Here is a 23505-nt window from a genome sequence, read left to right on the forward strand (position 1 = left end):
TACGTTGGCGGGACTGTTCAAGTCCTGTGGACATCACATTGGTGTCAGAGTGTTGGATGTTCGAACCCCTCTAAATTATATTTGGTATCGGGAGAATATACCAGGACTGAAATCTCGCCACGAATTGGAATATAAAATCACTACAGAAAAGCGCGAGCGCGGGAAAATTTTGGCGGGAGTTTTCAAATTAAATTTGATTGGCGGCAAACGGGACTTCTGCACCATGGCGGATGTGCAGATGTTTGAGGAGGAAGGCCACGTGTCTGGCAGCAAGTCGGGGGAAGAAGGGAGAGACGGGGTCGGATTGAAACCTCCCCCATTCCGGCGTGGACCGTGCCTCAATGCCCGTAATGGAGCCGGCAGCACCGGAAACCGGCGCGATGTCGATCTGGACAATGTTGGAACGTTTAATGAGTGCAATTACAGCACAGAGGGCAGAAATGACGGCAGAAATGGCAAATCAATTGGTGACACAGAGGGCAGAAATGACAGATCGATTGGGGGTAATGGGGCAACAGTTGGTTGCACGGATTGATTTAATGAGGGATGAATTGGGGGAAAAGATGGAGAAAATGAAAACTGAGATTCCGGAGTGTGTGGATGTTCAATTGGGGAAATACAAAGTAAATTCGAGGATAGATTGGAGGAAACAAAGGTAGAAATTACATTGGAGGGGAAAATATATGGAAAAAATTGGTAGACAAAATTGATGCAACGAACATTCGGGTTGATGAAGTGGATGAAAGCCTGGAACGTCATCGTGCCTGTGTGGATGCTCGTATGCAGCTGCAAGTAGAAGAGTGGGGAGAGCTGAGGAAGCAAGGGATGAATTTGGCGGAGGAGGTAAAAGGATTGGAAGCTCGTTTGGACGAACAAGATAAAATTATGAGCCAAGATGAAGTCTTGGATAAAGGCCTGGTAGAGCCGTCTTTTGTAAGTAGAGTGTCCGGGTTGGTTGAGGAGCAGCTACAAACTCGCGACGGAGCCTTGGAGGAGGTTGTGCGGGCCCAGAAGATGTGAATCGGTCCATTCAACGTTTGGAACAGGAGGAAAAATTGACCCATGAGACCCTCACCACAAAACATCTTTGGCCACAGTGGGCTCCGAAAATGGATACGCATCCACAAGGGTGTTTGATCCCTGGGCTGGATTCGGACAAAGGAGAAACTGGGAAGCGGGCCACCGTAAAAGTGATCCCCCTGGCAAATTTTGATGGGTCAGGGAGCCTTGAAGCTTTTCTGACACAATTTGAGTGTATTTCCCGACTAAACGGGTGGCATGAGCGGGAACGTACAGGGAATTTGGTGGCAACGTTGCGGGGACCAGCCGCAGATGTGTTAAACGTGATCACGGAGGGATGTTGACCAGCTCCCACATTTGCGAGGCGTTGAGTCGTCGGTTTGGGTTCGCAGCGAACTGTGATCTGGTGCGGGCCCAGCTCCAGCACCGCAGATTAAAGCCGGGTGAGACAGTGCAGGAGCTGGCACAGGACATTTACCAATCAGTCAGGATCGCGTATCGGGACCTTACAGTGGAGGCATGGGACAGACTGGCACTAGAGAAATTTTTAGCTGCTCTTCCGGACCCTGAGGTCCGAGCGCTAGTGGAGCTACAGGATCCACCCACCGTTCACCGAGTGCGCAGCCAGGCTGGCCTCGTGGAGGCGGCCGGGTCGGGTGCCAGAGAGGCCATCGGTGACGGTCCGACAGGCGGAGATTCAGGATCAAGGAGAGGGGCTGGGAGAAATTGGCATTACCCAAATGTTTCAGGAAATTTGCCAGAAAATGTCAAGTTTGAAAAAGGGTAATTCGGTAGTTGGTGCGCCAAAGCGGCGGGGTCCAGCCCAGCCAATAGAGCAATTCGATTATGGCCGAGGGGGTCCGGAACCGGAAGAGACATTACACCGATACCCACGGGGGCCTTTTATGGGGAGTTGTTTCCGGTGCGGGCGAAGAGGACACATGCAACGATATTGCCGATACCCGGCGATGGAGAGACCCTCTTATAGACTTTCAAGCCCGGAGAGGATGAATCCTCCTGCTGAACCGCCAGGTCTATCCGAGGTGCCCTTACCTTGGTAGAGTCCGGAGATCACTGTCGGGGGTCGGGGAGACTAGATCGGGCTGAGCATATAGGGCCATGTTCGGCTGCTGAGATTGTGGCAAAGTGCCTCCTTTGGTGAAAACAGTGAATTGTGGGAAAATTGGCATGGGTTTGTAAGTTCTGCTGGGTTTTAGAGTGACAATAGGGACAGTGGGTAAGTGGTAACAAAGCGGGCACAAGTGGCTGTCCAATGGCTGGTGCATGGATCGGGTGAGAAGTGCTGTGTGAGTTGTTTCAAGTTAAGAAGTGAAATGTATGGTGCACACGTTGATTTTTTATTGGACATGGTGTGGTAACAGGGAAGGTCATGGTCGGTGAAGTGTTAGAAATGCAGGTGTCACATGTTAGGCCGATGGGGTGGGGGAGTCATGTGGGTTTTGTGGGTGAGGATGATGTGCTTGTCCGCAGGGATTGCTGAAGCTCACGGTGAGCGGGAATTGCGACCCCCTTCAAGGAGATTCACCCCTGGTGGCTAACGGTGACAGTGTCTGGAGGCAACTGGGAGAGTGTCTGGTTGGGTGACCAAGGTGGGTAGGACCTTGGCGACCCAGGAAGGCCAGAGGAGCCAGTGAGACCCCTTCCAGTGTGTTGTACGGGATGAGAGCTGATGGCTACCAGGGGGGTGGGAATCAAAGGGAGCGGGGCGGAGAAACGTCCGGGTTGGACTAAAGCTTACCTGTGGGCATGGTTGCACCTGAGATGCCCCCATTATCTTGTGGTAACCCACCCCACGGCCATGACGGGATTCAGCCTGCATCATTAAAATGGGGACCATGACCTAGAAATGTGATGATGACCATGGTGTGAGTGTTGTGAAGATGTGCGAGTCCCACTCGATCCCGCACAACTTAACATGTGCAGCAAGGGCATGATGTCCGCATAATTTTGGGGCGAGCAAATTTGAAAATTGGCTCCCCAGGTAACGCTGGGTCTATCAGCATCCACTGGGGGACGCGGTCAAGTGTAAATATCCCATGAATAGTGTCGTTAAGGCTTAGAGTAGGAATGTAAAGTACAAGTGTTGTGTTTTTGTGGAACCTTTTGTTTCCCCTCCCCAGATCACTGGAAGAGTGTTGGGCAAGAGCGATGATCCAGAGGATGGCGTGCAACTTCGCTCAGTGCTCTCATGTGATAAAATAAAAATAAAAAATAAAAATGAATGCTTGTTTAGGCAAGGATAAGGCCATAAGGGGGTAGTACATTAAAGCAGGATAGGTAAGTTAGCTGCGGCTCGCTGCCCATTGCCCCTCCTACTTTATTTTGTTAGGTTAAATAGGTGTGAGTCAGTAAGTGTTAAGGCTGGTAGGGTAGTGCCTGTGATATACCTTGCAGGAGCTGCGGTACCAGAGGAGGGGGCAGTGTTACGTCTGAGGGGGGGTATGCATTCAAAGGGTAATTAGGATGTTTAATTAGGTATGCCATGCTGTTCGAGTTTACCAGGATCTCGATGCAATAAGTAGCAATTCAGTGGTGATAAGTTGTCTAGTAAATGTCCATTTCTTCAAGGGGGAAATGATAATTGTCACGTAATTAGATAGGGAGACGGGATAGGGTAAGTGCGTCTGCGTAAACCCTGTTAGTATTCCCTGGAGGCTTGCCGTGACGTCACAGGACAGTGCTGCGGATGGCTCCGCCCCGTGATCACGATTGGCGGAAGGCGACGGCGGAGGGCCAATAAAACGGCTCGATTGGAAGTGACGAGGACTCGAGGATAAAAAGGTTCTGTTCGGGGAAAAGGGGGGGAGGAAGAAGATCGGTAAAGAAAAACCGTGTTTGGTGGAGGCTGTTGTGCTGGGAGCGTGCCGTTTTGTTGCGCCGATTCGATCCTGGATTCATCGTGTCTCGTGCCTCACCTCGGTTGGCTCTGGGGGGTTCTGCTGGCTCGGAGTACGGGGTCGAACGGCGGGCGGACCTGCCTCCCTCTCCTGCTCGCAACTTGGCACCAGAACTGGCTCCCTGGTGGCTGTGAGCGGACTTGGGCGGACACCAGGAGGTCGACAGCACCACGGTGTCTCCTGCACCAGACGAGCGCAACGCCAGCTCGTCCGACGCCAGTCCAGGGACTGTTGAGTCTACACCACGGGCCAGCCTGACCACCAGGACCAGCTACGTTTTGTGTGTGTGTGTGCGTGTGTGTGTGTGTACCTGGCACCTTAGAGGGTTTGAGATTTGTATATCCATTGGAATTGTTTGTGTTTTCCCCATGCCCGAACCCACACCACCATCCCGTCGAATCGCCCCGGATCCCTCCTCTTGCCGAGTCTTATTATTTCTGGTTATAGAAATAAACGTTATTAACTCAGTGAAAAGCGACTCGTGCCACCTTCCTCGTCCCGTTTGCGGTAGAGTGATTAAAACCGCCATCTTTGGGTTATATAGAAAATAAACCGCCTCCATCGTTTCGGCTCATTCTACATTGGCGGGACTGTTCAAGTCCCGTGGACGTCACAATACACACACACACACACACACACACACACACACACACACACACACACACACACACACACACACACACACACACACACACACACACACACACACACACACACACACACACACACACACACACACACACACCTGGTGTTGGCACAGTGGTTAGGGCAGCGGCTTGGGATCCAAAAGGTCCTGAGTTCAAGCCCCGTTGGGCCACTGAATTAATACACCAGGGGGTCGACTCAGCCTGTCATCCTTCCGAGGTCTGCGCAATGAGTACCAGTGTACTGGGCCGGTGTATACCCCGGTTAAAATAGGTGTACCATATCCCTGTGTCGTAAGAGGCGACCAGGGTTGCGTCAGGAAGGGCATCCGGAGTAAAACATGTGTCAAATCACTATGCGGATCATACGGATGATCCGCTGTGACGACCCCGAAAGGGAGCAGCCGAAAGAAGAAGATATATATATATATATATATATATATATATATATATATATATATATATATATATATATATATATATATATATATATATATATATATATCTAACGTAGCAAAACTCATTTTCTACTTTCTTATCTCTGAGGGGTGGTTGCAAGGTTGGTATTATAATCGTGTTCAGGAATAGCATGTCAAGAAAAAGGTTTGCTCAAGGATAGCATTGGATAGAACAGTCTGGATCATGTTGAGGGAGGCCTTCATGTTACAGTGGACCAAATATTTGCAATGCTTCTGAGCCAATCTACAGTATAGTTTAGTATAGTACATGTCTGTGTGAAACAAAGTGCAGTAATTTTAAGTGATTTTGCGATCTGGCGATTTGGTAATTTAGCGATGTGTTCTGACATCTTTATCAGTCTTGTAAGTTCTGAAAATGCTCAAAATAAAAGGTATGGCTTTTAAAAATGACATAAGTGTGAGATGCGATGACGAATATCTAGAAGTGGAATTAATTGTGGTGAAGTATTTGCGAAATAACAGAGGGATGACCTAAACAGGGGGTATTACTGCATATGAAAATCGGAGATCAAATCAAATTTTGCAAGGCTGAAATTGGTAGTGAAGCATGCAACAGTGGCATGTTTGAAATTTACCATTGTTCAGGAGGTAAGCTGGCTGGTTGTCAAATGACCAAATTGTTAAAATTGAGTGGGTTATCTTACAAAATAGCCCCGATTGTTCAGTCGTCTAGAATGTGGAACCTGCATGAATTGAACTATTCCCGAACATAGCTGGTGTGATATTTGGCAAAATGCCATGGTTATATTGACAAAGTTACAAATACTTTGAGGGCCGTAATTGTCAAGTTTTCACAACTGGTATGGGAGTGTCATGGATTCAAAAAAAAAGAAACTGTCACGGGTGAGAACAAAGGACATAAATAAAAGTGAAAAATACGTACCACTGTAATACATCTCAATGAGCGTGTCCGCTACAAGTCGTAGATTAGGCACGCAGCCAATGCAGAGCGCAACTAGTAAATCGAAGGCAGCAGTAAGAGTAGAGGGAGATGAGCAAACAGGTATGGCTTGCCCTGCTGGTAACTCCCCAGTCTTTTTATACTGCAGGTACACCTTTGATGCTGGGAATAAGAAGTCATCGATGAGCTCCTGGGGAATGAAATGAGAATTGCCATGGTGAGGGAAAGAGTGCCTAAGAAACTAATGGGAAGCAAAGGTAGAGTGCAGGGAGGGGGAGGTGGCTGAGAAGGGTAACAATGAGCCCCAGGAGGAGGGACAGTGAAGCAAGGAACCAAGAGTGGGCCCAATGAGTCGCTGAATGGGGTAGATTCACCTTTATCAAGCCAGCTCCCCCTTTCTCCGAGCCTATTAGGAATTTCTTATCACTGGTGTGGAAAGAAAGCAATTCTCTCGTCACTCCGAGATGTCCCTCCATCAGTGTCTCTTCGATGGCCATTTCTCCAGTTAACTTCAGCTCATCCTGTGTCCATAAAATACATATCAAAACCGTCCAGGATCACCAACAACTGGCAACCAGGAAACAACACAGATTTTTCTGTAAAAATTACAGTTAACAATGGCTAAAATGGGACCATAGGTTTAATTGGAATGAGTGAAATGCCACATGTTGCCAAAACAAAACAATACCAGGTACATGCCCTCACCCTGATACGCTTCAGCCAGTCAATCTCATTGTTGAGCTGCACCTCAGCGTTCTGCAATGCGATGTTGCTGATGTGGGCATAATTTAGGAGACGGCAAAGTAGGGCGAAGTAGTCAGTCGACTGGGATGCCCGATCCAACACCGTAGACTTTGAAAATTCAGTTGTCGTTAAGGGAGGGTGTGGTGGGGGGGGGTGGGAGGGAGGAAGTTTTAAAAAGGCTCACAAAATCTACTGGATTCCCTTATAACTCAGACTTTTCAACAAAGTTTGATAAAAGAAAAGGCAAAAGCTAAAACAATTGAAAAACCTTTTTTTCTTCCCCACAATCTTGTCAGGATTATTTTAAAATAATATTCATTTTAAAGGGAGTAAACAGGTATAGAAAGTGAAGTATGCAAAAAGTGACAAAGAGCAACATTTAGGAAGATTCATGGAAGTAAAAATGGGAATCAACCAACCACAGATGCTGACCACGAGTGATCAACCTTTCCAAGACACTCGATTCCAAGCAAGGCCTGGCAGCAGAGGTGCCAAAGAAAAGGAAAGGACAAAGCAAAGAAAAAGGCATGAGAAAACAAGCTCACCCCAAGGACGGTAAAGAGTAGTGTGATGAAGAAGATGATTGGACGGTGAACAACAGAACACTTTGTGGCCATCAGGAAGAACTGTTCCTGTGCCATCTGTCTGATGCAGCTGGAACCAGGAAACATTCCATTGCAATAATGCTCCATCATGCAAGCACATCACCATTTCTCATTTTAATCTCAAAATCATTCTCTAGAATCTACATTTAACTGCTCGACAGTTTTGTTTACAACTACACACACATATATATTACATATGTGAACGTACACACGTAGCAATGTTGCAATGCAGAGGCAAAAAGACCAGCTAAGCCGCAGTTTAAATGGGAACATGAAGCAAGAAAAAACACTGAGGTCTTCTCATCCTGAGGATCGATATGACCTAAAAATAAATCTTCTTGAATCTGAACAGGCAGTGAAAGCCCGAGACAAATCTTGTCCATTCCAAATAAGCAGCCAAACCCAGGGAGCCTCAATACATACACAGTGAACAAGGTAAAAAGCCTCATGGAGAAAAGAGCATCAGATTCTGGTAAAATGAATAGCAACGATGGAGAACAGTACGTTAAAGCTATTGATAGCAAACAAACTACGATACTGTATACTCAGCCGATGTGAGAATAGCTTTGCTCAGCCGATGTGAGAATACTTGCAAAGTATGTATAAGCACTATCACATTTATCTCGTGCATGGTCAAGGAATGTATTTTTTTATTATTTTTTAAATCACACAATATCCATGCCATAATCCATAGCAGTGATAGTGTTCCATGCCTACGAGTCTCAGTAACAATGTTTGGAGTGTCCGCTGTGAGTCTGGGAGGTCGGCGGTTTGATTCCGACTATGGCCGGTCTGTGCTGCTACTTTGCTTGACGCTCAGCATTTTGAGGGTAGAGTACGGAAAATTTTGCACGTTGAAGTAAATTTCTCAATTTCCCCACTGAGTATGGAAAGAAAAGCAGGTCACAACTAAAAAAGGCACTCGGTAGAGCGGATACAGTACCTACGCCACGCAATGCCTGATCCACGAGAACATATCGCGCCCAATACATTTTCCTTCAGTGGCGGAGGTAACTAGAACGAAGTCTATGGTGTGCCATCGGCATCGCATATTCCTACACCTCCCAACTAAAGCAATGTCGAAAGATGTCAAAAAGTTCCACCAGGAATGACCCAATGTCAAATAGAGTTAAATTATTTTCGGGTTTTGACCCGGCACCCCAAGTCCAGATGCCCTGGGGCATCAACCGGGGGTTAAATACAAAACATTGTTACATATTTCATGCATCCCCTAATGTTGAGCGCATATACAAAGACTCTTTAAGAAAAAATTTTAATGTGCCCGTAATTGCATTTTTTGGAATTTAACCTTTTGGCACTGCCCCTAGGGGGTGAGGCCAAAAATGATTCCACTCTCACATCCAGCCATGTGGTGATCATAACAACCAAGTTTGGTGAATTTCTGCACAATCATTTAAGAGGAGACAGCGTGATGGACGGACAGACGATTACAATATCCCCCCCCCCCCGTTTTTCTTTTGACCAAAAAAAAAAAACGAGGTTAATCACAGCAATCAGATGAAGAGGCATATCAATCAATTCAGCCTTTGGATAAAATAACACTTCAGGCAATGATCTTTTGAGCACAAAAAAAAGGAATAAGCGACAAACTTTTGAATTGATTTGACCAACACAAGTGTACAGACATTGCTGAAAATTGTTCAAGCCAGTTTCCACAAGAAAGAAAATATTTGACAGCGTAAGGTGGGACAAAATTGCAAAAGTAAATGGCAACAGCAACCAACACACAACGTTGTTATAAAATGTCAAATAATAGTCTGGCAAGAAACCAAGTAAACCTGAGCCTTGTTGTTGGACCACATAACTTGCTTTTCCATTTGGTGGAAGCACAAATGTTGATATAATCATGTCATATCATACAATTTCACCCATTGTGCCGAAACATCTTCAAATCGCAAAGCAAAAGGGAGACAAATGTGCATACCGACTCTGACAATGCAGCAGAAGGTCAACGATGAACAGCTGCCAGGCTCGATCTTTGCTGAGCAGATCAGAGCCAGAGGGAGCCAGGGCAAGGCACAAGGTCAACACCTCCAGTGCCTCACAGCACACCTGCTCATCTTCTGCATCTGGCTCTTTCCCACTGCCATTCTGAGCACATCCACCACAGCCACAGTATTACAAAAACACCACCACTACCTGTAATCTGGGAGCCAATCATTATTATAGAATTCAAGACAGTGAACAGGATGAAAAAAAAAAAGAAATCCATAATTCAGTGTTCTGCCCACCTGCATTTTGTGAAAAGGTAATTTGACTAATCTTTCAATTGAGAAATGCACATCATAATGCCCATGAAAATTGCCACCCTGTCAATTATATTTCACAGTACTGAGGCATACTTTTTGGTAGACTTTGCAGATCTCCTCGTTCGCAGCAAAGACAAGGGTGATGCTTCCACAACCTGAAGCCCAAGCGATCTTCTGGATGGCTCGAATAACGGAAATGTCAGGGATGTTCTTGCTTGCCTGCAGCCCAAAGCATACAAAGCAAAAGTCATGACTGTACACCAACCTCAATGACATTATTACAATGTAAGAAACCTTTGTGCAGAGGACAAAACATCAGATGAGCAAAGGAGATACAAGTGTTCCCACCTCATTCGTGATCTGCTGCCCAAGACGCATCGCAATGTTACGCAAAGTGCACTCAGCCGTAAGACTTGGTACAAGATGCAGAGCATCCTGCAAAACTACCGCCTGGTTGTGTGTTGCTGCAGATACCTGTACAAATATATATATATATATATATATATATATATATATATATATAAATATAAATAAATATAAACACACACACACACACACACACACACACACACGTCAAGACATTTTGCATTTTTCTACTCTGATAAGAAAACAAACAAAAAAAAAAAAAACTGTGTTCATTGTAAATACACTGATGAAAAAAATAAAAACTAACATTCCAATAACCAAATGTATATACAATATACCTCGATATAAACCAATAGCGAGTATGTCCACCCTTTTCCTTCGAAGCCATTCAAATTCTTCTCAGGACACTTTCAAATAATTTTGTTATAAATTATTGTGGAATGGTGTTCCATGTTTCTTCCAAAGATCACTGAAGTCTTTGGGATTCTTGGTGTTTTGTTTTGTTTTTTTACTTTTTCTTTGTCCAAGTAGCCCCATACAGCTCAACTGATATTGAGATCTGAGCTTTGAGGGAGAGGGAGAGGGAGAGGGAGGGGGAGGGGGAGGGGCATTCCATATGTTTAAAGACTCCAACTCACTCTTTCTTTTGCAAATAAGTTCTATCCAGAGTGCTGCAATTAAATAACGCTGATGGTCCCCCGGAATTGCCAACTCGTAACATTAGCTAATTGGTAACACTTGAAATTCTGCATCACAAAGAAAACAAACACGAGAACCATAACAGTCATAATAATAATGATAGTACAACTTAAATAATTGGAAAATATTTAAATTATTGAAAATTGGTAGGGGGGGGACAAATACCTGAAAATTGAATAATAAAATAATTTTTTTAAAGAAACAATACTGATTTAAAAAAAATTATTATTATTATTCTTCAAAAAACAGGACACCACAGACACCAAGCCTGAACAATGCCTTCCTCCAGAAATCATAATTATCCTAGCTCAGCGTTTTGGAACATTATCTTGCTGCAAGATGAAGTTTGGACCAATAAGTCACACAACTGGGGATAGCAAGATGGATTAAAATCTCTTTGTACGTACTTTGATAGTCAATACACCATCAATTTTCAGCAATTTTCCAACACCACTTGAGAATATGCACCCTCAAACTTGAATCAAACCTCCTCCATGCTTAATTGATGCCTTCAAGCAAGGCTCTTTTTAAGTTTCATTTTTTTAATTCTCATATTAGATCCAAATAAATGAAACTTTGAATCGTCTGTTCAATGCACCTTCGACCATTGTTCCATAATTCAATTGCTGTGTTCTTGTGTATATTTTAGCCTTTTAGTCTTGTTCTCCTTTCTGAACAGAGGTTTTATTACTGCAACACACCTTTAAGTCTCAATTTGAAAAGTGATTTTTGCACTGCAGATGGAAGAACGACACCTGAGCCTTGTGCCAGTTCAGTAAATTCAATACTCGTCGTCGAATATAATATCCTTAAAAATATAACAAGTGTTGCTCATCCTTATTTGACAGCTTTTAGGGTCTTCCAATCCTGGATTTGTCAATTACAGATGATGTCTCTCCATAAATGTGTTTCTTATTGATTTTTTTTTTCGTAAATTGATTGCGTTTCGGATACCATACCTTGAAAATGGAGTAATGCAAGCTATTTCACTCAATGTTTTTCCTTTTTTTAATTCAGAAACACAATTATATGGTGACATTCGACTGAAATTTTAGCCATTTTGTTTAAAGCCAAAAGTTAAACTTGATATACAGTGTCTATATAGCATCTACACCCCCTTGCAAATTTTTCACCTTTTGTTACCTTATAGCCTGGAATTAAATTGCATTAAATCAGACTTTTCCCCCCACTTTATTTATTTATACATCGTAACCCACAACTTCCAAATGAAAAACAAATTCCACAAATTTCAGAAAAATTAATTAAAAATACAAAATGAGAATATCTTGGTTGGATAAGTGTCCACCCCCCTGAGTTAATACTTGGTGGAAGCACCTTTGACAGCAATTACAGCTGAGTTTGTTGGAATTGTTCTCCACCAACTTTGCATACCCAGATTGGACCATAATTTCCCATTCTTCTGCACAAAACTGTTCAAGCTCAGTCAAGTTGCATGGGGAGTGTTGATGTACAGCAATTTTCAAGTCATGCCACAGATTTTCGATTGGATTTAGGTCTGGGCTCTGACTGGGCCACTCATGAACTTTTATCTTTTTGTTCCTTAGCCACTCCAATGTAGCTTCGGCTGTGTGCTTTCAGTCATCAACATGCTGAAAGGTGAACTTCTGTCCCAATTTCAGCCTTCTTGCAGAGGACAGCTGGTTTTCCTGTAGGATTTTTCTGTATTTTGCTTCATCCATTTTCCCTTCTATACTGATGAGTGCCCCAGTCCCTGCTGATGAGAAACATCCCTGTAACATGATGCTGCCACTACCATTCTTCACAGTAGGGATGGTGTTCTTTGGGTGATGTGCTAAGTTTGGGTTTGCACCAAACGTAACATTTTGCATTTAGGCCAAAAAGTTCCATCTTGGTTTTGTCAGACCACAAAACATTTTGCCACATGGTTTCAAAATCTCCAGAAAGTTTTTTGCATACCTCAAATGGTATTCAAGGTGGGCTTTGAGTAATGGTTTCCTTCTTGTCACCCTACGGTAAAGGCCAGACTTGTGGAGTGCTTGGGATATTGTTGCAACATGCACATAGGCTTTGCCATAAAGGCATGTCGTTCTTTCAAAGTTGCCATGGGCCTCTTGGTAGCCTTTCTGATCAATCTCCTTGCTTTGTCATCCAGTTTGAAGGGACAGCCTGATTTAGGCAGGTTCTTGGTGGTACTATACACCTTCCACTTCTTAATGATTGTCTTGACTGTGCTCCAAGGGATATTTAAAGCCTTTGAAATATTTTTATACCCATCCCCTGATCTGTGCCTTTCCACAACGTTATCCCAGATGTCTTTTGAAAGCTCATTGGTGGTTGAGTCTTTGCTGTGAAATGCACTACCCAGCAGAGGAAACCTGTGGGAACAGCTGATTTTATTCTGACAATCAGAATCACGGCAATTTAACACAGGTGGAGGCGAATTAACTTGGTGTGTGATTTTGAAGGTCATTGTTTACACCTGAGCTCATGTACAATTGCTATAAGGGGTGGACACTTATCCAACCAAAATATTCTAGTTTTGTATTTTTAATTAATTTTCCGAAATTTGTGTAATTTGTTTTTCACTTGGAAGTTGTGGGTTACGATGTGTAGAGAAAGTGGGAAAAAGTCTGATTTAATGCAATTTAATTCCAGGCAATAAGGTAACAACAGGTGAAAATTTTGAAAGGGGGTGTGGACTTTATGTAGGCACTGTATATATGTATTCTGCAGGACAAGAAGTGGGCTTTTAACTTTATGGATGTGCAGAAAGGAACCACCTGACAATGAGTCAACAATTCGATTTGATTGGTAAATATGATGGATTGTCCACAACACTTCATATTAGCTGCTCAGGTATAGTTTACTTTGAGTTGTGATCACAAGTTTTTGAAGATTTTGATCAATGTGAATTAAAGATTGCCAAATGAGAAGCTTACTTTCTTCTCACGTAAACCAAGCTGTATCAATTAATAGCCAAGGTTATTGTATCAGTAGAAAACACGAGTGGAGGCTTTGAGTAAATTGTTCGTGCTCGTAACATTCATACATCATAACTCCTGGATGTGTCTAAGACTTTTGCATAGCAATGTATATAATGAAACATCGAGTTGAATTCAAATCAGTTGAATATCCACACTTCAAGCATTTCCTCTCCCCTCTCAGAAAGCAAACGGAAAGAATAAAAAACCCATCTGAACCTGAGAAAGGGAACCGGATCTGTCAGAACCCTGGCACGCCTCCGCAATTGCACGAAGATGGCCATATGCAACGGCTGTGAGTAGAAGCTTGGCAATCTTCAGGGCAGTGTGATAGGCAGCACGTCGAGTCTCAGAATCAGCATTGGGTAGGAAGTTATTTCGACCAAGCATGCACAGCACCAGCTGCGTCCCACCACTGCGGGCGAAGCTGAACTGGAAGTCCGTCGCTTCATCACCCAGCGGAACATTAGCAGGCATCAAAAGGGAGTATACAACCTGAACAGATGTTTAGAGAAAATAAAAAGTATAGAAAGATGCTCCAACAAGAAGTATGTACGTGCTGAAATTGCTGTTACTTAACTTTATGTGTATATTTTGCTTTATGCAAAATGTTGGAACTTATAAGAACAGGTGACAAAAGATGCAAGACAATGTCCTGACCATGGAACAACCAACGAAGCAGATGCATGAACAGGAGAGAGAAAAAGGGAAGGAAACAGCAATCTGCAAATAAATTGTGAGAGGTAGGCAAGAGTGCATGAGGATAGAAAATATCATATGTAGTGATGAAGGAAAAGCGAAGGTGATGGTGGTGTACTGTAAACTCAAAGCTCTGGAGGGAAGATGGTTGTAAAAAATGAGGTAGGAAGTTCCACAAGCTGGAAAAGGAAGGAAGAAAGGAATGGAGGTGAGTCGTGAGGTCGCTTCACAATACAAGGAGGGGGTTGCTGGAACAAAGTGTTATCTGGACCTGAGGAGAAAGAGTAGAAAAGAGAGCCCACCAATCTGAGGAGAGAACATCAGGGCCCTGTACACTGACTGCCTCTTTGTGGGGAATAATCACATATTGTGATTAATTATGTGTGCGCAACTTTTAATGGGCTAAATTAATTACTCCCACCTTGTACCTGGTAAATAAGCGGCCTCAAAGGAAAGAAGGTGGCCTTGTATTCAAAAGGCACAAAGCTTGGCAAGCATTCATGGGAAAAATTATATAGTTATAAGTAGTTGTAGTCTCTCACATTTCCTGGCAGTTTAAGTGAAGAATTACTACAGGTTACAATATTGTGGTTTATGTGCTGCAGTGAGGATTGCCAGGAACTGAAGCGATTACAGTTCTAATCACAGTCGTCTGTGCAGAATTACTTCTTTAGACAAGAGTTAAAACTATAGTTGACTACGGTTCTAATTACAGTAGTCTGCAGAGAATTACTCAAGCAAAGGGGTGCTCTTTTTCCAAAGGAAAGCAGGGTGCCAGATTGTGTATGCCTGAGGAAATAAATAAATAAAAATAAATTAAAAAAATTAAAAACCCACCCGTGTCCAAAGGAAGCGGTTAAGTTTGGCATTTTTAATCAAAACAAATAAAAGGTTGTGCATGTGTGTGTGCGTGTCAGTGTGTGTGCGTGTCACCTCCATAACTCCAAAACCATAAAATCTACCATCCTGAAACTTTGCATGCATATGAAGAAAACTCCAAGGAAGTGCAAGAGTGAAAATTGGGAGTTTGGGTTAAAACACCCCTTTTGAAGATAATTAACGGCCTTATTTAATTCTATCCTTCATCAGGCGATCCTCGGCCACCTTGCTCTCTGGGGTCTTAAAGCATTTCCTGGGTTCCCTGGGGTCTGAAGCCGCCATGTTTTTTTTGGTCTGCTCAACCATGCCTTGACTTGGAACAGGCCACAACGATTTCTTAACGATAAAGTTGTTGTTTTCACTTTCCTCACTCAAACGAATGCCTGTTCATCATAGCTATGAATCGTTGTATACACCACTTCCGTAACTACTATAGTTTTCAAATTAGGAGCTTGTAGCGATTTCACGCATTTTATGATATGATTTTCTACAATCGACTCTCACGGACTAATTAAAGTATATCATCGAGATATTATTTCGGTTTTGAGGATCAGATATGGTCAAGATTAAATAAGTGTCGAAATCTGGTGTGAAATCTGATAAATTAAAGAAGTAGCGAGTCATATAACTAAACCGAAATACCTATTTACTTTAAGCAAACAAGGTTATGTTCCCTCCTTCTCCATACATACACAAGAAAATGTGAAATTTCCAAAGCATTAAAAACTAATCTTTTTCTACTGTTTGGAGAATTACATCGAGTTAAAAAAAAAAAAAAATTTGGAACATGTCAAAATTAAGCAGCTTCGTTGAGCTATATGATTTAATGCATTCACTGCTACACCTTGTGCCCTGTCCAGGGGGACTGCCCATCCAAAGCGTCTGCCAGATCTGTGTCTGTATGTTCAGATGTTTTGTGATGTGCTCCACAGGGAATGAAAGAAAATATGGTTAAAAAACAAAAAACAAAGAAAAAATACAGACCACTTGAAGTCCTCTTTCAAAGAACTCTGTTTCAAGGTAAATCTTTGTGTTTGTTGTTTTTATGTATTTTATGCGTGTGTACGTATATAAACTGCATTACCATAACAGAACTTGGTGGGTGTGTGTGTGTGTTTTGGTTGTTATCTCCATATATGGGTTCAGGAAAGTGGAATGGAGCCCACCCAGGTGTGTGTGTGTCCGTGTGTGTGTGTGTGTGTGTGTGTGTGTGTGTGTGTGTGTGTGTGTGTGTGTGTGTGTGTGTGTGTGTGTGTGTGTGTGTGTGTGTGTGTGTCGAATGGATTCCTCCCAGGGTATGCTCAAAGTATCCCCCTTCATTTTGGTAAGGGGTCACGATTCATGGACCAAGCTAGGAAGTTTTCTGTTCCTAAAGTTTTGTGCCGAGGACTCTGTTTAGGATCGTCGCTGAGCCCAGGACAGCTTCCAACTGTAGTTAGTTTGTCATAATATTCCCAGGGATTGTTTTTAATATCCCTGTGAGGTTCTTCGTCATCACTGGAACAACTTTGGCATTATTCAGCTTCCAAAATCTTTTCACATCATGCTTGAAGTCTTGGTATTTGGTCATTTTCTTGATTTCTGCATCGTTCGTCGAAAAATCACCGGTATTAACACCTCAATCAGCAATGCCTCCTCTTTTTTTTGTACCTGAGTTTGCGATCTGGTCACAATGCTTTGTTTTCGATGTTAACACTCGATGGGATCATTAGGTCGAACTTGAGCGGTACTTCAATGTTTTCAGTAATTGCTTTTGGTTCATTTTCCCACAAATTTGCTGGATCTTGAATGTCAAAGTTTTTGCTGATGTACAAGCAAATTACTTAACAAACTCTGTTGTGTAGTCGTGTGTACAGCTGTTCTGACACGTTTTTTTCTTCTTTCATGTTCGGTCATTAAGCATCACATCATTCTCTTTGCTCACCCCACCTCCACCCCTCACCTGTCTATTTTTCCTCCTCCCCACACCCTTCGCTCTCTCTCTCTGTCCCCTCCTCGCTCCCCCATCCTAATGAAATGCAGCTCTCTCCTCCCACACCTCTGCCTCTTTCTCTTCCCTTCCACAATGAATAGCAATTTTTGGTGAGGTGTCGCTCTCCCCACCTCCCTCCTATTATATTATTCATCCTCTCTTTTTCAACCCCGCCCCTTTATTTTCCCCATCAGTGAAGCGATGGGTTGTATTTGCGAGTATGAAATTAGCAAAGCCGAGATCCTTGGACCATACCGAATCCCCCCACCAAGTTTCGTCAAAATCCATTGAGAAATTTTTCCGTAATACTGTTCGCAAACAAACAAACAAGCAGTCATAGACTGGTACTTACGAAATCGTAAACTTGACCTCTGACCTTGTCTAATAAAAGGTGTCTCTAGAGAAGGTAGCGACGCAAACCAGAAGTTTCTACGATGATTCTGTACCAAACCATCAAAAATCGTAACGTCGACCGAAGCAAAAATACTCCATTTCTCCACCTGAATTTACGGAATTATGTTTGACCTCACTGTGACCTTGACCTTTGACCGATTTTTACCAAAATCTAATCAGCACTAGCCACCACCCTCCTGAATCACGTGGTGTAATTTGACATTGGTTGCTTCTTCCGTTCTCGAGTTATCGTGCCTACAAACAAACACACAAACACACACAAACAAACAGAGGACGGAAGTCATCAAAAAAACTTACGAAATCTTTAGATTTCGTAAGTAACAAACAGACGGGGTGAAAACAGTTACCTCCGTCCATCTTCGATGGCGGAGGTTAGTAAGCCATTGAGAGCAGACACATGAGACAATGAACACTGCAAGAAACAATCAACAAGTCGGATGAATCTAATCCTAAGCTGCATTCCTTAACTTTGGAGGCTGTTCTCTTGGACAGAGAGAAAGAGAGAGAAAAAAAGAGGGAACGACCATTCGTGGAAGAATCAGGAAATGCAAGTCATTTTAATTCCTCAAAAAATAAAAACAAGTCAAACTATAACGGCACTCGGGAGAGCGCATACCTCTGCCAAGCCGATTCGTTTACGTTTTGTATCCCACTGATGGGCCGGATCTGGATTCAGACCTAAACTAAAATTTAATCAACTTGTTCTTGTCATCTAACCAACTCAGCCACAAAGTTTTGTCCGAAGCTGTCCATAACCTTTTGAGATATCATGCTCGAATATAGTTTTAGCCCAATTGCTCAATGGTTTAAATAAATAAATAAATAAAATCACTTTAAAAATTCAGATCTTCACCAAAATCTAATCATTTTGTCCGTGTTACAAATCCAAGCTGTCCACCAAATTTCGTCCGAGCCAGTCCACAACTTTTTGAGATATCCTGTTCACAAACAGAGAGACGGGTGAAAACATAACCTACATCCACCTTCGGTGGCTGAGGTAATGATCTTACCTCCATAAGGTAGAGCACACGGGAAGCAGATGGTCCAAAAAAGAGTGCCTCCAAGGCGGGGCTAAGATTAGTCTCCCCAAGCTTTGCTCGCTCCATACAGAGTGTCCGCAGCTGCTCCACAGTCGTGCTGTCTGTGTTGAGAAAAGGAAAGGGTTAGCAGAATGAAGTGTCGAGTCAGCAGATTCTTTTTGATTAAAAAAACAACAGACCAAAATACACAAAGGTGATCTCTCCTCCTCAATCATCTTAAAAGGAACAAGAGAGGTAGAGGCTGTAAGATTTTTCACACAATTTGTTTGGCTGCTTGTCGGTTTGTTCTTAAACACACCAGCTGGCATGAGCTTCATGAGCGTACGAGCACCATCCCGCAAGGCTGGCATCTCCAGTGCACTGCCCATGTCTGCCAAATCCCACAGGAAACTCACATGGTGATGCTGGGATGACATGATCTGTAGACAAAACATACAGACAGACCCCCAAAAAAAGTTGTGGAGGTGTTATCAGGTTGTTTTTATAAAAGTCGTGTTAAAAAAGAAAGTAAAGAAAAAAAGCAAAGTTCCACATTTTGTTAAGAACCACTTTCAAAAACAAGTGTCCTATAAAAAAAATTTAAACCAAGAATATTATATTTATTTCAAGTGCAGGAGTTTATGTACCACTCCGGGCAAGCAGCGCTCAGCCTCCAAATTGGGCCCATCACTGAAGTGTGTGCCGTGGTTACTTGGTGAACCCGTTGATGAGTCAGATGACGAGTCTGGGCTTGAAGGTGCATTGCTTGTCACCTGCGTCAGCTTCGCCGTGATAAGCTAGTACACACATAGCATAAATCCTGTCAGGCTACACAACAAATGAAACTGTCATGGTGCTGTAGTTTGTCATATTGCTTACTGTTTTGTCCTTGATGTTGAGCTGCCCAATTAGTTTACGGTCATCAGCAGGGTCCACTGGCTCTCCTCCAACATAGAGCTCCACCTTGGCATGCCCCCCACCGCTGCCACTGCCAGCCTTGGTACGAGTGGCGATGTAGCGGCGCACAGCCCCCACCGTGTCGTTTGTGTGTGACCATATGTCCAGGTCCTCCAGCTGTCGTGCTTGGTTTGGGAAGCGCACAAGCAGCGCCACATGCTTCCCCCGGAAAGCCCTGGGAGATGGTCCAGGAAAAAGACAAGGCAAAAAAACAATGAAACAAAATGAAAGCAAAGGAGTCATTCAAAGTAGCCGAGAGCTCTGCAGCAACGCAGAGACGAACCTCCCCATAGGTAAGATTGTCCTCTCATCATGGTAGTCTCCATCACACTCTGTGATGTATTCACGTAGCACCGTCAGCACACGCACCATACGCAGTGCTTCCTGCCATACAGCTGGCGCACTAGCCTTGTCACCCTCGAGCAAGTGCAGTGCATCGCGAGACGCCGTCAGACGTTCAAAGCAGGAGCGCACAAACCCCTCGTGAATTTCAACCTGATGGAAGGGTGCAGCAAAATGGAAATAAATGTCAATGGCTGGACAGAAATCAAATGTAACATCTTAATTTATCAGACCATGGCAGTTTCAGGCAAAAAGACTTGAAAATAAGCTTCTTTTTAATTATAAACTGCAAAGAGAACAAAAACAAATCAAAAGTAAATTTTATTTTCAAACAAAATTCAGCAAAGGATCAATAGTAGATAAGCTTGTACCACCCAGGGAACCTGCCTGGCTGGTCTGCAGACGTGGACCAAGGTTCGTGTATATCTCTTTCAGCAGGTCTATGGCCCGGTTTGCTATATCATCACTGCCCTGGATGACCAGCTGAAAGAAACAAGAAAAAGTTGGAAGGATGGAAAAGACAGCATCGATATGGGCAACTACATCATCAGCATGCAGGATTTATGATTAAAAGTGTTATTAAAAGTGTGGTTATATTATTTGGCCAGCCACACAATGGAGCGATAATTCATCGCTGGTGATTTAACAAACCTAATGATGTCACATCCATGTTGCGAGAGATATCAGATAGTCACACTTTTCATGCCCCCATCAAATCAGGGCGAATCATAATTAAAGCTCAGATATCAGAGCAACACCATTTTTAAATTACATATTAAACACCAATGTTTAAAAAAAAAGAAAAAAAAACAAACAAACAGGAAATGCTGTCGATGAGTTTGCCAATTTCCTGGAAGAAGCATGCGATTTGCACCGGTGAATGCTTGTGGCACTGGTGGGCATCGCACAAATGTGTTAGTCACTCTCGAATCATCGCCTGGCGTGAAAATAAAAATCACTTCAGTGCACGGCCGGCATTATGGCAGATTTTACAGTTGTGGACACGCTTACATGTTTTCTTTTGTTGCAACAAATTCAAGTATTTTAGAAGGAATTTCAAAAACGAGCAGAGCACCCGCCCTATGGGCGATCTTGTTCCAAGCACGCAACATGTTCTTCTGACACATACCTATATTTGGGCGGTGTATAGGCAACTGACAGCACTGTATACGCAAAAATAAAATAAAAACCCAGGTTATGTGCATGAAGCCAAAACATACTGACTGCATATAATTTATAACACCTCACAGGGCTGGAAAACATAGCAACAGGAATACTGCACTGTAAAGGGTGGAGACTTGTAATACCCTCCCCCACCTGGAGGCGGCGCTACACGATACCAATTTATGTAGAAAATTTGAATTTGCATCCACCCCCTTATCCCCATCCCCTCCTCCACCCACCCACCCACTAAGACAACAGGTAAAGATAAAAACACCCCCTATACATTAATTGGGGTCATGCTGATCCTATATAGCAAGTTTGGATGTAATCGGCCCAGAACTATAGTAGTAGTGGAACGAACACACACACACACACACACACACACTCACACACACACACACACACACACCCACACCCACACACACACACACACACACACACACACACACACACACACACACACACACACACACACAGTAGTTTTTTTTCCAATTGTATATGATGCACAAAGGTAAGGCAATGCCTGTGCAATGTGTCTTACCCGCCAAAGATAGTCAATTCCAATGAGCTGCAGATCATCGAGCATGTATGCACGCCGTTTGGCGACAAGCTTTCCTTCACGAGAGTTCACCGCTGTTTTGACACACACAAGGACAAATACAGTCATGGCAAACCCCCTGGCATAGAGTCCCGAATCGCACAAGACTGGACATGGCTATGAAAACCGAAAAAAATAAAATCGTTAGAGTGAGCCAGAATAAGGGATCATAAGGTGATGACGTTTTGGACTTTAACCTTCGCCGGTTCTCCTAACACAAAATAAACAAGAGAGTTCATAGAACACGATTCCCCACACAATGTTATTATTGCTCGGTCTCCTATTGTTAGTGATATTTTATTATGCTTTCTTTCCGTCGAATATTTGTGAAAGCTGTAGCATCAGCTGTAGCATCCGTTGCTCCAATTAAGTTGAAACTTCACAGGAATGTCGGGGTGAATGGGAACTGATGCACATTGCTTCCGAGTTTTGATTTTGCAATCACAATGGCACCCAGCTTGGATTTAACCAAAAACTTCAAAAATCTTCTCCGAAACAACAAATGCTGTCGATTCGATTGTCAGGTTATGATTGACTACCAATGGTGCAAAAAAAAAAAATTTTTAGAAGATGCCATCGGTGAGGCGCTTTCCCAGCCAGGTTGAAGTCATTAAAAAAAAAAAGAACCAAAAAAAAAAAAAACCAGAAAAAAAATTCCCCGATTAACACAAAACTATTTTTGTGGCATCGACACCACTGTACAAACTTGAATATGAAATTTTAGTTTGATCGGTCACTTGGTCTGACAATGACAAATAAAACAAAACTGATGAAAATTGTTGATGTCATAGGTGACACCATCTTGGAGTAACCTAAAAAAAGAAGCTATTTCTCCAGAACTGCTGCACCGATTAAGTTGAAACTTCCCATGCAATGTTGGGGCAAATGGGAACTAATGCCTTTTTTTTTTTCCAAATTTTGATTTTGCAGTCATCATGGCAACCAGCTTGGATTTAAACAAAAGCTCAACTCTTTTTCTCCGAAACCGCAAATGCTATCAATTTGATACTTGACAGGTTATGATTGACTACCCATGATGCAAAAAAGTTTGTTGAGATCAAGTTATCAGTGACGTGGTTTGGTGACCATGTTGGATTGAAGATAAACACCTTTTTAAAATCTTCTTCAAAACCGTTCCACCGATTGATGTGAAACTTGGTGTGTATGATTGAGTACCCCAAGGTAATATATATATATATATATATATATATATATATATATATATATATATATATATATATATATATATATATATATATATATATATATATATATATGGTTAATGATGTCATAGAGCACATGGTTTGAAATTGCCTCATATTGAACAAGGGATGCTTGGGCCCCTGCATCACTGCTCACAGTTTTAGTTATTAATTATTATTATTATTGCAGCCTGTGGCTGCTAGTTGCATCATTTTCTGGAAGCACGGTTGTGCCGCTGATGCAGTGTCCTATTTCAAGCAAGCTGGTAATTTTGCTGACCTCGGAAGGATGACTGGCTTAATCAACCCACCTGCTGTTATTTAATGGCAAGACAGTGGCTCAAACTCAAGACCCTAAGATAATAAGCCAGCCACCTTAACTGTTAAGCCAACTCCAGGGGTGTGTTCCGTTGCCAAGTTTCTTGTAGAGTGCTTGCCAAGTGGCTAAAGCACTCTTCAAACCAGTTGATATGGAATGGCTGACTTGGCAAGCGCTAGCTCGCTGCTTCGTAACTGAAAACATCCCAAGCCCACCCCATGTAGTGTTCAGGTATAATACCATGAAACCATGACATTCGCAGTTCATAAAATGCGACCCGTTTCTACATTCATGGCATTTTTGCGAATTCATAGATTTTCAGGCACATAAA

The 23505-nt window shown here is 43.0% G+C and overlaps 1 protein-coding gene across 2 annotated transcripts in view; it reads right to left on the reverse strand.

The window, feature by feature from the left end:
• The window catches only part of USP9X (ubiquitin specific peptidase 9 X-linked), a 156696-nt gene that overhangs the window by 95303 nt on the left and 37888 nt on the right, over positions 1-23505 (reverse strand). For both annotated transcript variants that reach the window (XR_015062156.1, XM_085896847.1), the window contains exons 17-31: positions 21597-21688; positions 20279-20374; positions 19833-20044; positions 19472-19724; positions 19240-19389; positions 18912-19032; positions 18584-18714; positions 13829-14104; positions 9930-10055; positions 9675-9800; positions 9257-9423; positions 7252-7360; positions 6668-6814; positions 6337-6483; positions 5945-6152 (exon numbers count right to left, since the gene is read on the reverse strand). Coding sequence is in view for 1 of the 2 variants with exons in the window: in XM_085896847.1 (XP_085752973.1) it covers positions 5945-6152; positions 6337-6483; positions 6668-6814; positions 7252-7360; positions 9257-9423; positions 9675-9800; positions 9930-10055; positions 13829-14104; positions 18584-18714; positions 18912-19032; positions 19240-19389; positions 19472-19724; positions 19833-20044; positions 20279-20374; positions 21597-21688 (2361 nt within the window). In the remaining variant the exon portion in view is untranslated. The remainder of the gene's footprint in view (positions 1-5944; positions 6153-6336; positions 6484-6667; positions 6815-7251; positions 7361-9256; positions 9424-9674; positions 9801-9929; positions 10056-13828; positions 14105-18583; positions 18715-18911; positions 19033-19239; positions 19390-19471; positions 19725-19832; positions 20045-20278; positions 20375-21596; positions 21689-23505) is intronic.

The sequence above is a fragment of the Eptatretus burgeri genome, chromosome 10 (genome assembly GCF_056783735.1).
Source record: "Eptatretus burgeri isolate ZD-2024b chromosome 10, Ebu_testis_v1, whole genome shotgun sequence".
NCBI lineage: Eukaryota > Metazoa > Chordata > Myxini > Myxiniformes > Myxinidae > Eptatretus > Eptatretus burgeri.